This window comes from Fusarium venenatum (genome assembly GCF_020744135.1).
Source record: "Fusarium venenatum strain MPI-CAGE-CH-0201 chromosome Unknown EDB82scaffold_4, whole genome shotgun sequence".
NCBI classification, from domain to species: Eukaryota; Fungi; Ascomycota; class Sordariomycetes; order Hypocreales; family Nectriaceae; genus Fusarium; species Fusarium venenatum.
In genome coordinates, this window is record NW_027072132.1 from 7,368,974 (window position 1) to 7,385,459 (window position 16,486).

Sequence of the window (16,486 nt, forward strand, 5' to 3'; positions counted from 1 at the left end):
TTAAAGGGCTCAACCGGGGATTGAACCCGGGACCTCCTGCAAGAATGATAACTCATCCCAAAGCAGGAATCATACCGCTAGACCATTAAGCCAGTTATACAGATGTTGACATATGATGTCGTTATTGTGATATTTAGTGAATTAGTTGACATACAGACCGTTTTGGCGGTTAAGCAAGAGTTTACCCCCAACTTTGACTTTTGCTTAGTAATACTCGTACTAATGAATTCATTTTGACTGGTTGTTGCCTTGGAGGCATTGAACTAAAAATTGAATGGGTTTGAGCGACCGAATATCCGACATGTCACTACCAGGACACCGCTTTTATCTTTACGGAAAACGAAGCTACTCAGTTTAAATAATACACATTGTCTAGACGTATGCGTTTCTCTCTACAATCAAACCTTGATGTTATTCCAAATTTATTTGTGGATGTATTGTAGACTACCCTGCAACCTGGGTCAACAACAGCCAACCCAAAGATTAAAGCGCAATCACATGTCAGCCGTCAGGGTATGAGCAATTGGCCACTGGCAACATCAGAGATGAAATTGGTAGTTCAGCTCATACGACTTAGACCAGACTCTTGGGTTGCTTGGTTTTGTGCCCAAGACTTGGTAGGCCAGCGTTTCTGCTACGTCGGCGCCAACACATTGCAGTGTGGCAGCCATTTATTTAAACAGAGACACGTATCTCCCCAAAAGTCTCACCACCCAATATTCCAGTCCTGTCAACTCTGTCCTCGATCGTATCTCGTGCGAAACGTGTCGTGGTGGAGCACACATAGAGTCACATGGAAATGCCTCATTATAGACGTCTGACAACTCAGACGAGGTGACTGACCACTAACCCAATTCTATGACGTATTTCGCGTAAAGAGACCTAATATGCAGGTCATTTCAGCCAGATAAAAAAAAAATCTGTCTGGAGCCGTGACTCAACTTGCAGGCGGTGAGATGGAGGGCATGACCACGACTCACTAGGCCCACTCACTTCATGCTAGTATTCCCCCACAAAAAAGAAGAATAAAAACCACAGTTGCCATGATAATATTGAACTTATTCATTTTCTGTTCTCTATCATATTGTGCTTACAGACACTCAAGATGTTTGTAGTAACTATTCCATCGATAAGATGAAAGATCTTCAATGCGTTCGTCATGAGAGAACGTATTATGCCCTCAACACTCCTTCTATCACTCCCTCGCCGGTCTAAGACGAAGCTACGCATGAGCGAAGCCGCCAACATGTCCTATATCCTCCCAGATATACAGGTTTCTGCCTTTCACAGGCCAGGGTGAAGACTATTACCCGCCGGTCATTGGACTCACATTGAAATGCCTTTTTTGCTGCGTCGTCTTTTGCGCGCTTACAATAGACAAATGCGGAATCCCTTGGATGATTCGACCCTGATATACCTTGCCAGCTACCGCCGCTCTATTCTTACCGGAGTTCGAGGACGTTTCATTATTATAGTCGTGCCATGCTGCTGGATACTCTCGCCAATCCCGCCACATTTCGGATCTTTTTCGCATAAACCGTGACACCTCTAGACTCATTCCCTCATGACACCGAGCCCGGATCCAGTGTTGGCCAGTTGGTTTATCACTTCGCCTTTCATCAATGGCTGATTAGCGATAGAACCACGGTTATCCCTCATATCACACTAGGAGACCGCAGGACTCGTTTACGGAGACAATTGTCACTGCCTTGTATTTGAATACGATACGAAATATGGACGGATGCCTTTTGGATATTTTCTTGACGCCGACACGGAGCCCTCCCTTTGTCACGTTCCATCACGGTACCTCCAGTAGTACTTCTTGCTGCCAGGAAGCCATCTTCATGCCACTACTAGTAAGGTTTATGCATCACTTATCGGCTATCGGATTCTGACATGCACATTTTCTAGACGGCAGCTCGGCCCGACGACATGATATCTCCCATTGTGACGACCGAAATTGCACTTCGATTATTCGACGACTGATGCCGGTAACGACCCCGACGACTAAACCCGACGACTGTACTCGATGGCGATGCCCGACGACTGAGATCGACGAATGCGACCGATGAACGAGACCGACGACTACCGATCACGGATGATGGATTAATGGATGACATGAAGAGAAAAAGAAAGAGCTTGGAAAGTCGACGGTCGAATCAGTACAGGAGAGACGATGGTCGTAAGAGATGGAACAGCGAATGCGAACTTGAAGGAATGGGAAATGGAACAACGATTCGAAGACATGACAGCGACACCGACGACATCAACCGATTCTGCGTACCGATCACGACGATTTGCCAATCAGACACCATCTTGCCATCAAATTCACCCGAGAGAACCAATGGGACGACCCGACGACAAGTACCTGGAAAATGGACGAGTTGGGAACATGGATAATTGGGGTTGAGAAGGGGCTTGGGAGGCTTGGATCAAGAAGCGGATGGACAGACACATTGGGAGGCACGTGACAAGAATCAATAAAGAAGGAATCATTCATTATCTCATATAACTGTTGACTTTGATACTCATTAATTCTGTAGCTGTGGCAATCCACGTAGAGTTTCCCATTCCCTTTCCGTCATTCCCAAGTTGATCAAATCATGCCATCCACGGTTCTGCCAGATCTGTTGCCTTCTTCTTCCCTCATGCACGAACCCCATACTCTCGTACAGATGAACAGCTCGTGGATTGTATGACGCCGTTGTGATTCCAATGGTGTGCAGACCAGCGTGCTTAAAGCCCCAGTCGAGTATCCAATTGATAGCCTCTCTTCCGTAGCCTCTGCCCTGGTGTTCCTTTAGAAGAGTGATGCCGATTTCTGCATTGCGATGATGAACAACATGAGGAGCAATGCCGCCCCAGCCAATGCACATGACACCAATAATAGTAGGTGTTTTGGTGTCTTCATCGCGTAGACAAATGGCGACACCGAGGAGGGAGTTGCAAACAGACTCAATATACGAGTCACACTCTTTCTGGCCTTTGGGTTGAAGAATTGAAGGTGCAGTAAGAGCCTGCACAACGGGGTCTTTCAAAATTTCAAGGGCTACTTTTTGGAGATTTGTATCATTCTTGTCGGCTTTGATGTACTCCAGTCGCTCAGACCGGTAGGCGTTGACGATCTCGTCTGTGGTGTAATCCATGTTGTTCGGGTATCTGAGTAGAAGGTGTAATTGATACCGTCGATGATTGAGTTAGTTTCTATCGTGACATCGACCCAAGACTTTATACTTTTCGGATACACCAGAAACTATAATGTTGAAGTGTGAGATGAGAGTTCGCGATGACATCTGACGCTATACTCAACTCGGTTACCGGGTGAGTCAGACCGCATGCTACATGAGTTGCCTATTTGGTATCGTTCTGCGTAACTTCAGCCAACTGGGACAAAAAAGTTGGAAATAAATATCTTATTTCGTCCATCTACTTCTACGACTCGTATTGTCTCTTGGAGGTTATGTTGATTAATGCTAGACCCTTCCAAATATCCCCTCCGCTGTTCTAGCCTTGGCGCAAACAGCAAGACAGCTCCCAAACAAGCACATCACGCCGCTGAATACAGACACCTGAAAAAACCCGCCAAATCGATCAATGAGAGCGCCATTAACAGGTGGCCCAATTAAAGCGGCAAGAGAACTGACTGCCAAGCCCATACCCATATAAGTGCCGTTATCTCGAGGGTCCTTGACCACAAGAGTAAATGCTGCAGAGACACCAGAAATAATTGTTCCTGAAGTGAAGCCAAAGATTGCTGCATATACCACCAATGATGCGGTACTCGTTGCCTCGTTCATGCAGAGAATGACGATGCCGGTAGAGAGACCACCAAGAGAGTATACGTTCAATCGACCATATTTGTCCGCAAGTACTCCTGGTATGATACGTCCGAATGTAGACGCAGCATTTGTAATAGCAAGGAAGTAAGATGCTAAGGTTGGGTTTACGCCTCGTGAAACAGCGTAAGTAGGGATAAAAAACAATGGCGCAAACATGCCAATAAATAAAAAGAACAATGACGAAATGACAAGTAGATACAGCGGGTTCTTGAAAGCAGCCGGAAGGAAGAACGAGGTGTTTCGACTCGGCAATCGAGATCTGACAGTGATGCAAGAGAATGACATGAGAGGTATCATGACAAAACCCATGATTCGGATAGACCAGCCGAAGCCAAGTGAAGAGTCATTCAGCATCTTGGACAAGGCGATTGGGAAGACGACTCCGCCAATTGAAGAGCCCGAGACTGCTATTCCAAAAGCTGCCGCTCTCTTTTTGTCAAAGTACTGAGAGACAGCTGCGAAAGCTGGGATTTGGAGAAATGCCATCGCGCTGCCCATCAAAACACCTTGGGCAAGCATAAAGTGCCAGTACTTTGTGCACAAACTTGTCATCATGGTTGCAAACACATAAACAACTGCAGCTGGTCTGATCACCTGAGAGCATGTCAGTAAATAGTAGCACACTGCTGACTTCTGGAAGAACATACCCAAGCGCCGTAGCGATCAAACAAAGGTCCACTTAACGCTCCAGCAGCGAATTGGATGAATGTCGAGACGGATCCGATCCATGCAACTGCATCTGCTGAGTGGCCTTGAAGTTGATGCGTCATGTAATACTCTTGAAGGACGCCGAATGAATTGGCGAAACCGAGACATGAGAAGAAAATGCAAGCTGCACCCGCAGCGACGAGCCAGGCTTGTAGGCCACCATCAGGCGCAGGAGAAGATGTCAGTTCAGTATCTTCTTCTGTTTTCGAAGAAGCCTCCTTGCTTGGGGAAGAGTCATCCCAAGTCTCGAAGCTGTCTTGTTTCGGTAAGTCTTTGGACAACATCGTAAAGAATCGGAAATAGATGAATTGGAAAAATGGTTGAGTCTCAGATTGGGGATAAAAATCTTAGATGGCTAGAATTGAGACAAATTGACTTTGGATTACGATCGTAAATTGATGTTATCGATCAGATACCAGGACGACTTTATAGGGTGATAATGAACTTATTCGTGTAAGTCATTAATATCGTGGTAGACTCGGAATATCGGATTGACCAATCAGAATGAGACGGCGTCGGCCTGGAGTCGGGGTTAAGATTCGGACTCGGTGTACGGCGAGCCATCATCACATGTCGCGTAGATTTCACTTTGGTCAACTTCCGAATTTTCCGCTCTCGTTCTTTCTACGTTTCTTCATTAACAACATTAATTATGGAACCAATTCGTCGTCGTCGAAGACCAGCTGTGTATGCGATGTCTATTTTGAGCAATTAGTCCTGTACAACTGACTTGCTTCTAGGGCTTGTACATTATGTCGCAAACGCAAGATGCGCTGCAACCGGGGATCTCCGTGCAGCAATTGTACCCGCTCAAGACGAGGTGAATGCGTTTATGAGAATCATCACCCAGCACCTCCTCAGCCAACTCAAGACAACAGACGAGACCTAGCACCTCGCAATAGTGACGATTTTCCAGCATTATCGTTGCCAACACCTGAGGATCAATCCATTGTTTCGGTTCTCGGTCAACCAGCTGTACTCGTGGGCTTCTCCCCCACAGCATCAACACCACACTCAGATCTGCCAGAACTAGAAGCGCTAAAGAACAAGGTCAAGTTGCTTGAAGACCAGTTATCAAAATCTACCGCAGCGTCTTCTCATCCGCAAGCTTCATCGCCTAATTTTGAGACGACATCAACCCAATTAGGCGGAACTTTTCATCTTCATTCTCAAAGTCAACCGGGTGGCCGGTTGGCGATACCTCGTGCTATTTCTCACAAGACAAGACTTTTTGGGCAGAGTCATTTCGTCACTGGGTTACCTTTGGTAAGTCCTATTCAGCTGCGATCAGTCGTGGAACTGACCGGCATAGCTTCGAGACATACTGGAAATTATCGACAAAAATACAAACGAGGCTTCGGATCTTATCAAAGAGTATCAAAAGTGCAAAACTTTAGGTAAACGTATAAAGAAGCTGCGCACTCCCCAATGGCCGACACTACTTACCACGCATCTCGTTTCTCGAGTTGTTTCGGATAATCTTGTTGAGTGTTACCTCGGCACGATAGAGAAGCTTCATCGTATTTTGCACATCCCAACGTTCCAAAAGAATTACAATGCCATGTGGGAGTCCGACAACGAACCAGACCGAGATTTCCTCGTCCAACTGAGGCTGGTGCATGCCTTGGGTGCAACGACATACGATGAGAACTTCTCTCTTCGGTCATCAGCTATTCAGTGGATATACGAGGCACAGACATGGATCTCTGAGCCAGAGTTCAAGTCTAGGCTTGGAATCGAATTCCTACAAACGAATATCTTATTACTTCTTGCAAGAGAAATTGTGGCCGTTGGTGGCGAAACACTTTGGATCGCATGTGGCTCGCTCCTAAGGACCGCTATGTCGATGGGCCTACACCGAGACCCAACACATCTCCCTCAAACTCCGACGTTTGCTTGCGAGATGCGGAGAAGAATCTGGAATACCATAATTGAGTTGTGTTTGCAATCAAGTATGACATCTGGAGGACCGCCGATGGTTTCAACAGAGGATTTTGATACAGAACCTCCTGGAAATTTTGATGACGAACAAATCATGGCTGAGAATCCTACGTCGAGGCCTGACAACGTCTTCACTCAAATATCGACCGCGAGAGCAATGCGAAAGACGTATCCATCTCGTCTTAAAGTAGCCAAGCTGCTCAACGATCTTCGACAGGGCGACTCTTACCAAGAAACTTTGCGCCTGGACTCCGAGCTCAAGGCCTCGTACAAAGAGGCAATTCACACTCTCCAAAACTCCAAGAAAGATGGACTCTCACCCACACAGTTCGAGCTGTCCACGATGGATTTTATCATACGTCGCTTTCTGGGCGCTCTACACTTTCCCTTCTTCGGGCTATCTCTGATAGAGCCGAGTTACGCTTTCTCGAGAAAGATGGTCGTCGAGACTGCCTTCCGGTCATGGTCAATTGCACGTGGTACAGGAAATGATAATGTCGAATTCGCGCAATTCGTCGTCTGCAGCTCTGGCTTCTTCCGAACTTCGACGTGGCTAGCCAGTGTAATTCTTCTACTCGATCTCAGAAACCAGGTACAAGAAGAAGACACCTTCTCATCAACACCAGTCCAGGCCGACGTGTTCAACATGATGCAAGACTCTAGACCGTGGACGTTACAGTGTATTCAGGCAGGCGAGACGAACATCAAGGGCCACCTCATAACCTCATTGGTATTAGAACAAATCAAGGCTACTATGAATCGTGCGTCAAAAGAGGAATTGGCCCAAAACATGATGCGGGCGGGGGTGGAGGTAACAAGGGAGGCTTTGGGCGTGTTTGAGTCGTCTATCGCGCAGCTTGAGCCTGATGGTGGTGAGCTCCAGTCACTGAGTGACCCTTCGATCGATTTCGGAGAGGATTGGAACTTGATGGTAAGTGACGCTTTTGTTGTGTGAAGACAAGATATTGACGATTTTTAGCTTACTGATGGGTTTCTCAATGGTGGAGCGGCTGATCCTATGACATGGATATTCTAGACCTAGAAGATACAGAAGGCGAATACGTGCCGTTTTGTTCACTGTGAAAGGCAGCGATGGATGGAAGACAAAAGGGTTGGAGATCAGACATGCGGGAGTGAGAACAAGGCTGCTGCATGAGCTTTATCGCAACACGGCTGTCAGTTACAGAATGAGGGACGAAGTCATTTTTGGGATTTTAAATCGCGTAGATACATTAGATGATGTATTGCTGCTATTATGTTCCTATGTAGAAAGAATCAATTATAAAAAAATGCCTATCAACCCCGCCCCGCTGGATTTGAGATCGTGCAGCTTTTATACCGCACCTATTGGCCGAGCTACGTTCAGTCGGCTGCGACATGTTGCATAGCCGCATTGCGGCTGATGTCAGACAAACAGGCAGCCTGAAAATGATTTAATTATCGCGCCCCTCTTGTTTTAAATAATTGCACAGTAATTTCGCATTAACCAGTTGAGTGGGCGCAAAGACGACGCTTGCCCATCCGGACCTCACATCTTCTTTTCTCTGATCTTTAATCGCTTTGATAATTCACAATGCGTCTAATTAATGTGGAAACGTTGAAGATGAAGAACTTCTTCGGAACTCGCATTCCTCCATATGCCATTCTCTCCCACAGATGGGGCGACGATAAAGAAGAGGTATCTTTCTCTGACATGATAAAAGGCTCATCGAAAAAGGTTGGAATGGCGAAAGTGTTAGGCTGTTGCAAACAGGCCAAGAAAGATCGAATCAAGTACATCTGGATCGACACATGTTGCATCAACAAGGACAGCTCAAAGGAGCTTGACGAAGCCATAAATTCCATGTTTCAGTGGTATCGCAAAGCTGAAGTTTGTTACACATACATGAACGACATACCCAAAGGCGACAAAGTTCGGGAACCAGAGTCGAGATTCTACTCAAGTACATGGTTTCAGCGAGGTTGGACATTGCAGGAACTTTTGGCTCCCGTTGAATCACGTTTCTATGACGAAGATTGGAATTTTATCGGTACCAGAGCCGAACTGTCGAGTGAGATTGAGAAAATCACAGATATTCCTCTCAAGTTTCTACTCGGTTGGGTTGACTTTCGCCAGGCAAGCGTGGCACAGCGTATGTCGTGGGCGGCGAAACGGGAAACAAAAAGAGAAGAAGACATGGCGTACTGTCTTTTGGGGATATTCAACATCTCAATGCCGATGATCTATGGTGAAGGTGAAAAGGCGTTTGAGCGTCTACAACTTAAGATACTGGAACAGACAACAGACGACTCTATCCTTGCTTGGGGAATTCCCGAGACTGATCTCAACGGACAATCCACAAAAGTGTCCAAGGCAATCTCGGCTGGAGTTTTTGCGTCCTCTCCCAAGGATTTCTCTGGTTGTGGACGTATAGTGCCATATACTCAGGACTCAAAACCCAGCAGTATCATTACAGTGTCGGGTGGCTATGTTCACACCTCCTTGACGCTATATTACAACGAAAACAAGATGCTCTACGCTGCTCTCAACTGCTGCTTCGAAGGAGATGATGCCCAAGTTATTGCCATTCCTTTGTATACTGCATCTTCTATAAATGGATATATCAGACCACAAAAGCTGGGACCGATCCTCGTCGAAAAACCACCAGTTGGGCATCCGAGCCCGAACATCCGAATTAGAGTTGATCGACAAGTCCGCCCCTCCCAAGCAACAGGGTGCAATGTCTGGCTATACGTTGTGGGTTATCAGAAGCTCGAACTCAAGTTGGCAGAAACTTACCCGCCACTTGAGTGGGAGAGAAGTCGTGCTTTGCTCGAAAAAGGAGATAGCAAATCTCGCGTCAACACCCAGCTTCTTCGATTCACGTCCGATGCTGCAAAAAGCCATGATCTGATAGTGGTCATTGAACGGAACCCTGGCGACAGTGCATCGACTATGCGCAGCTTTATTTTACAGGGACTTCGAGACCTGGAGTTAGCGGATGTCGAGAAGAGCCTACCGTTTATGGATCCAAAGAGCCGTGAGGTGAACAAAGCTGACAATGGGGTGATTGAGGTCACAGTTGCTACGACCCAGGAAGCTATCCCGCAAGGGGTAGTTTGTTTGGTCAGCCTCGGTCGCACGAATAAATCTCCAACTGTTAGCAACAAGCATCCAGCAATTGTGACGGCAAAGCTGAAATACGACTTTATGGATTCCCTGAAGAAAGAGCATCTCGCTATGGAACCAGAACATCCAGCTACTAAGAGTATAGCCACATTAAAGGACCGTCGGGATTCTCTCGAGGATAAGCTGAAACAGATAGAAGAAGAGGAGAAGAAACTCGCTGAAAGAAAGATCTCAGCGCAAAAGGAGGCTAAAAGCCTCATGGACCGCATTGTTGCCGAAGAAGCCAAGATACAAGGGCGTGTGAAGTCATATGAAAAGCACAGGAATAAGAGATTGCAGGTTCAAAGCATACTGGACGGTACAACCGGTTACTCGCTCGGTCAGTCGAAACCACGATTTTTGTCAACGAAAGGAGAAGTGGCGGAGGGTCCAGGAAACTGGTTTGAGAAGATCATCGAAAGGCAATTGAAAAGAGTGTCAGAAAAGTCATATTCGTGGCCCGTGGAAGCTGGCCAAAACACAAAAGACCTATCACCTCTTCTATGGGCTGTCGCGAACACAAAGGCTGAGATCGTGGACCTACTTCTTGACAAGAAATCAGACACCGAGGTCAAAGACAAACACGGTACCACAGCACTTTCGGCAGCTGCTTACCATGGCAGAACGCGGATAGTTGAGATCCTGCTCAGACATGGTGCCAAATTGGAAACGAGAAATGAGCGCCGTCTTACGCCACTAATCTACGCATCTTACGGTGGACGTCTAGAAGCAGTGAAACTACTGCTTGACAAGGGGGCCAAAATCGAGGCTCGAGCCACTTCGAAGAGCACGGCTCTGGCTCTCGCTGCATCACAAGGACATCAAGATGTAGTAAAACTGCTCCTGGAAAGAGGTGCCAAGATCGAATCCGAGGATGAAGATGAAAGTACACCGCTTGCAGAAGCAGTCTCTGGAGGCCATGCAAAGACAGTGACGCGATTGCTTAACAGCGGAGCGAAAATTGAAACGCGAAACGTCAGGAAAGAAACACCATTGGCTACAGCTGCAAAGAAGGGACATGAGGAAATTGTGAAATTGTTGTTGGAGAAGGGTGCTAATGTTGAAGCGCGAGATGAGAATCGATGTACACCACTTGCATTGGCGGCTATGCTGGGATCTAGGACTATTGTGCGACGGCTTTTGGATAAAGGTGCCAATGTTGACTCGAGGGATTGTTGGAAGACTACACCGATGCATCATGCCGCTTTGCATGGACACGAAACAGTTGCTAAGATGTTGATTGATGCAGGCGCCAAAGGCTAGTCCATGGACGCTTGCTTAAGAGCAGTTCCGTAGGAAGGGCATGGAGGAACAAGAGTTTTTAACGAATTTAATGAAGGAAAGTACCCAATGAGAGAAGGCTAGTATTTCAACTGCATGTCTTTATTGTATTTATCTTGATCTGATACCCTAAACGCCTTGGAATCTTCTTGTCATATTGGATAAAAAATAATCGACAGGGAAGAAAAAAAAGAAAAATCAATTGCCTGCGTATCGCAGGTGGCTGGAACTCTCCCGCCGGGAATTGAACCCGGGTCTCAAGCGTGACAAGCTTGCATACTGACCACTATACTACGGAAGATGATGGTTGTGTTCAACCATTGTAGCGGAGTTCGATGTCAGCCAGACAGCAAACAACGCCTATAGCCTACGGTGTGCAAAGTGGACCACCACCAATATCAGCTAGCCACTTGACGAAGGCCCTTGAGCAAGAACGACGAAACTAGTCTTGGATATGGGACGTGATAAAAAAGATCATGGCAATTCCATAGCATGCGCTTCCGTACCTGCAGGCCCTGACTGCTGAGCTCCGGGTCCTTTCCCATTATTCAAGTCCGATAACATTTGCAGCGGAAGTTCCAAGAGGGCCGAAAGTTCCGAGATCTTCACTTCTGCTCTCACCCGCTTCCGCTTAGCTAAGCTCAATAGGGCGGAAGTACGGTACCCAACTCAATCTCCGACGACCAAGAACTGAGTCGCGGCAATTGGGTTTTTTCCATTCATGCACGTTTACTTGTCTAGTATGGCCTAACAAGTCATCGTACCAGCAATAAAGCGTTCGTACAAGGTAGTAGACGAGATGCCGTCTTGAACGTGACGTAGGCAGTTTGAATACATATATCTCTATATAACCCATCCATAATTGCTTGCCGATAACCTTTTTCTTTCTGTCAATTACACCACTTACCAACGTCTATTACCGGGCTGAAATTTAATTTCCAACTCACTTTCAAATGGCAGAGACAAGATTCTCGATGCACGGCCCTTATGTCGGCACACACCGGGACTCCTCAGACGACGAGGATGTTGCGGTCGACATGTCAATAACAAGAACGCAAACGAATGGCCCCAAACCCAAGGCTACCGGAGTGGATATGATGAAGGCTTTGATCCCCGCAGCCCTTATGATCATTGGTATCTTTTGGATCAACGCATCCCACCTCTTTGGTCTCTTCCACAATCAAGGCGAATACGTCAAGCGGGCCAAAGTTGCCCTTGCTGACTTTGATGGTGGTGACTTCGGTACAGCACTACGCATTGCGGCAGCGGCGAACAATCAATCCTACGACTATCCGACCTATATCAACGTCGATACCTCGTCGACATCTCCAGATCAGATCAGGCAGGATGTCTTCGATGGGAAGTACTGGGCCGCGATTGTCGTCCAACCGGGAGCAACCGCTCGATTCGACGAAGCTGTCAACGGCACCACCTCTTCATATGATCCTAGCGATGTCTACACATACTATCTGTTGACAGCCAGATACTACACGCTGTATGCTGGTGGCATACAGTCGTCAACCATCACTACTGCAAGCGCAGCCGCCGGAATATTCAGCGCACAATTCATCGGACCCAGACTTGGCGGCGGCGATTTCGCAAACACAACCGTATCCCTAGGCGCGCTAACGACTCCAGCACGAGCTATCAGTGCCAGTGCATCGGCCCATAGTTTCAGCGACATGGACAACAAAGCCTTCATCAATACCATTGGGGCCGTCTTCCCAATCCTGATGCAATTTTTCTTCATCATGGCTTGGAACGGTATTTGCAACGGTATGCATCTCTATGCCGCTTATGATATCAAAAGGCATATCTATGCTCGGCTCTTCTGGAGTATCTTTTGGCCTCTCATTTGTAGTCTCTGCTCCGCAGGCTGGACATATGCATTCCGCGGCTCCTACCCCTTGGATGCAAAGATGTTTTTCGCAACCTGGGCTGTCACTTGGGTGTATGCCATGATCAACTTCGATGTCTTGGATGTTATCACTGGCTTCGTGCCCATTGCATTTGTCACGTTTTGTTTCCTAACATGGGTCCTTTTCAACGTCGCTGCTGCCATGGGTGCACCTGACCTCCTCAACAACTGGTATCGCATTAATTACTTCTTCCCGTCGCTACATTGGTATCGGACCCTCGTCACAATTATTACATCTGGAGCTGTCAACAAATTACATTACACGCTGCCGACGCTTGCAGGTTGGCTTATCGTGATGAAGGCTTTGTCGCCATTTGCAACCAGACACCGAATCAAGAAGGCAAAGCACGTGTTCCGGTACATGCACGAGAAGGATGCCCTTGATGCTCCACACTAAGTTTCTTTGTATGCGATTCTTCTTCCTATTTGAGAGCATTTTGGTATGCGGTTAGGGGAAATGTAGATAGATTGTAGTGACGTATCAAAGGGGTAATAATTAGGACGTAGCTATGATATGCAGTATTAACACTAATACAAGTAATTAATAATGACATTAGCACCAGTCTGGGTCTCAAAGGGTTATATGATATCTCGATAAATATTACTAAGATTATTTATCGGCACCGGCATGCAACTAGGGCTAGGGTACATTTAATGTGACTGTCGCTAAATATAATGGAACAGCTACTGGCACCGGAGGTAACTTTACGTCTAATACAGAAGAGATAAAACATTGTTTGGTGGCTACCTTCAGGTCTCTACCAACAAGATCAACGACATGATGAACATTCCACTCAGAGGAGAAGGCGATACCAGCACCTTTCCCCACCGAAAGTAACTTCTACCAGGCTCACACCTCCAGCTTTTTGCCTACTGTTTATGGCTCGTTAACGATGACAATGCCTCTTTCCGTATTGTCGGTGGTAATAAAAAGGCGGGAAGATTGAGATCAGAACAACCAAAGCTTCCTTGATCGTCACTAACGTAGAAACAACAGAAACCGGAGACTCGTCGATATTGTCCTCAATGGTGACATGGCAACTCAATTGATCGGCATAGTGCCATGTAAAAATCGGGTATTTTAATATAGTATTTTATTGCGTCAACCTTTATGTCAATCTGCTACGTAATTTACTCGAAGCGCCCTTTAACAACATTATCAAGGAGAATACTGTCTTACCTCTTGCTGTATACCTGCGCATAAGCCATCGCCATCCTATTCAGTTCGGCTTCTCGCATAAAAGGTTCACCCTATTCTCCAGCCGAGAAATACGATCCATTAGATCATTCTCTTTTTCACTTCGAACCGGGTATTCCCGCCTCATGCACTACGGCTGTCGTAGTATGCGGCTGGTAGTTGGAAGACACACTCCTGGCCGGCTTTAGTGCAGTTGTAACACGGACATCAAAGGTCACACCGAGCTTTGCGTTCCTTGCAACTCATACAGTCACGCGATGTCTGTGCCTGATTCATGGGTATGGCTGAAGCTCAGTCTGTGGGGTACAAGTTCTATCGAGGATATGAGTTGCCAGACTTGGATGATTGACATAGAGCAATCAAATGGTCGTTGGGGAAAATAGCCGTCGGAGTTTAACGAGACCCTGCCTAATTTTTAGCCGCCGCGCGCGGGCATTTAGCAAAACCCGAAGCTCCAGATCGCTTAGACCAACTTACCGCTACACCATTTGTATCACTCTGTGTGTAACACGATACTCATGGCCTCAACGCATCATTTCTATCATCCGTGCCGCTTAGGTAAAAGTATAAGTGGATTAAAAACATGACGGCATTGATTAAGTAGAAGTTTTGAGCTCGTGCATTGACTCAAATTCCACAAAATATCCGTGCAAAACCCTGCTCTAAATGATGATCATTGCTGAGAATATTGCAGATATCCACTGTACACTCCAGAGTTGAATCTGCACCCAAGTCCGTTATGGTACCGACGTTTGTGAGGCTGTCAACTCCATGTCTTTCTCAAGCTTAAAAGGGATAAAGGACTCATGTTCCTCGATTTCTTCGACAAAAAACAACCGCATCAACATTCATCTTTTCATCATGGCAGTTACCGAGAACCCTTTCGAAAATACTCCTGTATTCATCCGATATCCACCTAGTGGTATCATTATTCTTATTGCGGGTGCTGGCATTGCTGGTCTCAGTTTTGCCATCGAAGCATACCGAAAGGGCCACGAAGTTTGCGTCATTGATCGCCGTCCTAACTTCAACGACTACGGTAAAACAATCAACATGAGTGAGTTGTCTACGGGAACTGATGTAAATCATAGGAGATTTTATCGCCATTCAATCTTCCGCACTGAGAACTCCTGAGAAATGGCCAGGGTTCATCGAAGGTTGTCGACAAGAGCGTATACCTCAAATTTTAGATATGCTTACTCACGATGACCAATTTGTCGGTGGCCTTAACTTCGGTCTGAGCACAGTTCGCTCTATCTTTCACCGTTGCCTTCGGCAGTACGCAGAGCATCTAGGTATTGACATTCGTCTCGGCGCCCGAGTCGTAGATTATTTCGAGGATGCCGATAAGGGTGGAGTTGTACTTGACACTGGAGCCAAGATCACTGCCGATCTTGTGGTTGCTGCTGACGGCATTGGCTCTCGATCCGGTGTTGTTATCAAGGGAGAACGTGATCAGCCAACGAGCTCGGGTTATGCAATGTTGCGCGCAACCTACCCGACGGAAAGAATCTGTCAAAACCCTCTCCTTAGAGAGTACGTTGAGAATCGTTCCGTAGCTAGAGGTCTCGTAGGGCCAGGCGCACACGTTATCACAGGGTTCAGTGGCGACAATGTGTCGTGGATGCTTACGCACAAGGTATGATCGAGACCATCCCACTACAGGATTCGCGCTAATTGAATTGTGTCAAAAGGACAAAGACCCCAATGGCAAGGATCGTGCACCTGCGGTGGATCCTAAAGAGGCATTGCAATACATCGAAGGCTGGGCTCCTTGGCTCACCGAGCTGATTAAGGCTACTCCGGAAATGGGGGCTGTCGATTACAAGCTCTTATGGCGCGATCCTTATCCGACATGGGCCTCGCCGCAAGGCAGAGTCGTCCAAATCGGCGATGCCGCACATGCCTTTCTCCCGACTTCGGCCAGCGGCGCTACTATGGCTATGGAAGATGGCTTTTCTCTGGCTGCGTGTCTTCAGCTTGGTGGTAAGCAGAACTTGGCTCTTGCTGTCAAAGTGCATAACAAGTTGAGGTATGTTGGAGTATTCGGTATCCATGGCATTGCTAATCCATAATGAACCCAGATTTCAACGGGTTACTTGTGCACAGAAAATGGGCTTCAAGAACCGCCAGCAGTACCACGAGACCTCTTTTAAGCCAGCGGAGGACGGGACGCGTCCTACCTTTCCCATGGTCGGTTCGTGGAGCTCTGAGCACGATCCTGAGCTGTATGCTTATGAGATGTATGGTAAATGTGCCAACCACATCCTTAGCGGCAGTCTTTTCGACAACACAAACTATCCTGCAGGTCATACATTCAAGATCTGGACTGTCAAGGAGATGCGCGATGTTGCTGAGCGGGGAGAAAACATTGTCGACGATGGTGACTGGTCTTAAGCTATCAGTCTTGCCTAACACTGGCATAACTATGTTCTATATATTGCCGTATCCTA

The 16,486-nt window shown here is 46.9% G+C and overlaps 6 protein-coding genes and 2 non-coding genes across 8 annotated transcripts; 4 read left to right on the forward strand and 4 right to left on the reverse strand.

The window, feature by feature from the left end:
• Positions 1-5: 5 nt before the first annotated feature.
• On the reverse strand, positions 6-92 carry EDB82DRAFT_t288. Its single transcript has one exon. It is a non-coding gene; the product is annotated as a tRNA-Pro (tRNA).
• Positions 93-2,476: 2,384 nt separating this feature from the next.
• EDB82DRAFT_518295 (acyl-CoA N-acyltransferase) lies at positions 2,477-3,255 on the reverse strand. The gene has a single exon (XM_025725791.2). It carries the CDS (start codon positions 3,144-3,146, stop codon positions 2,532-2,534), a length of 615 nt encoding a protein of 204 aa, XP_025594354.1. The 5' UTR covers positions 3,147-3,255; the 3' UTR covers positions 2,477-2,531.
• A 136-nt stretch (positions 3,256-3,391) lies between these two features.
• On the reverse strand, positions 3,392-4,992 carry EDB82DRAFT_518296 (major facilitator superfamily domain-containing protein). The gene is made up of 2 exons (XM_065609034.1): positions 4,480-4,992; positions 3,392-4,423 (listed from the first exon to the last, which is right to left on the reverse strand). Exons 1-2 carry the CDS (start codon positions 4,829-4,831, stop codon positions 3,474-3,476), a joined length of 1,302 nt encoding a protein of 433 aa, XP_065463614.1. The 5' UTR covers positions 4,832-4,992; the 3' UTR covers positions 3,392-3,473.
• Positions 4,993-5,163: 171 nt separating this feature from the next.
• On the forward strand, positions 5,164-7,786 carry EDB82DRAFT_518297 (uncharacterized protein). Its single transcript, XM_025725793.2, has 4 exons — positions 5,164-5,234; positions 5,288-5,813; positions 5,860-7,419; positions 7,468-7,786. Exons 1-4 carry the CDS (start codon positions 5,200-5,202, stop codon positions 7,522-7,524), a joined length of 2,178 nt encoding a protein of 725 aa, XP_025594356.1. The 5' UTR covers positions 5,164-5,199; the 3' UTR covers positions 7,525-7,786.
• A 182-nt stretch (positions 7,787-7,968) lies between these two features.
• On the forward strand, positions 7,969-11,255 carry EDB82DRAFT_518300 (uncharacterized protein). The gene has a single exon (XM_025725794.2). It carries the CDS (start codon positions 8,062-8,064, stop codon positions 10,897-10,899), a length of 2,838 nt encoding a protein of 945 aa, XP_025594357.1. The 5' UTR covers positions 7,969-8,061; the 3' UTR covers positions 10,900-11,255.
• On the reverse strand, positions 11,147-11,218 carry EDB82DRAFT_t287. Its single transcript has one exon. It is a non-coding gene; the product is annotated as a tRNA-Asp (tRNA).
• A 577-nt stretch (positions 11,256-11,832) lies between the features above and the next one.
• EDB82DRAFT_518301 (uncharacterized protein) lies at positions 11,833-13,381 on the forward strand. The gene has a single exon (XM_025725795.2). It carries the CDS (start codon positions 11,871-11,873, stop codon positions 13,230-13,232), a length of 1,362 nt encoding a protein of 453 aa, XP_025594358.1. The 5' UTR covers positions 11,833-11,870; the 3' UTR covers positions 13,233-13,381.
• Positions 13,382-14,894: 1,513 nt separating this feature from the next.
• On the forward strand, positions 14,895-16,430 carry EDB82DRAFT_530986 (uncharacterized protein; the record flags this gene model as incomplete). The annotated part of the gene is made up of 4 exons (XM_025725796.1): positions 14,895-15,072; positions 15,125-15,672; positions 15,728-16,065; positions 16,118-16,430. The coding sequence occupies 4 exons, from the start codon at positions 14,895-14,897 to the stop codon at positions 16,428-16,430; spliced, it is 1,377 nt and encodes a 458-aa protein (XP_025594359.1).
• Positions 16,431-16,486: the final 56 nt, after the last annotated feature.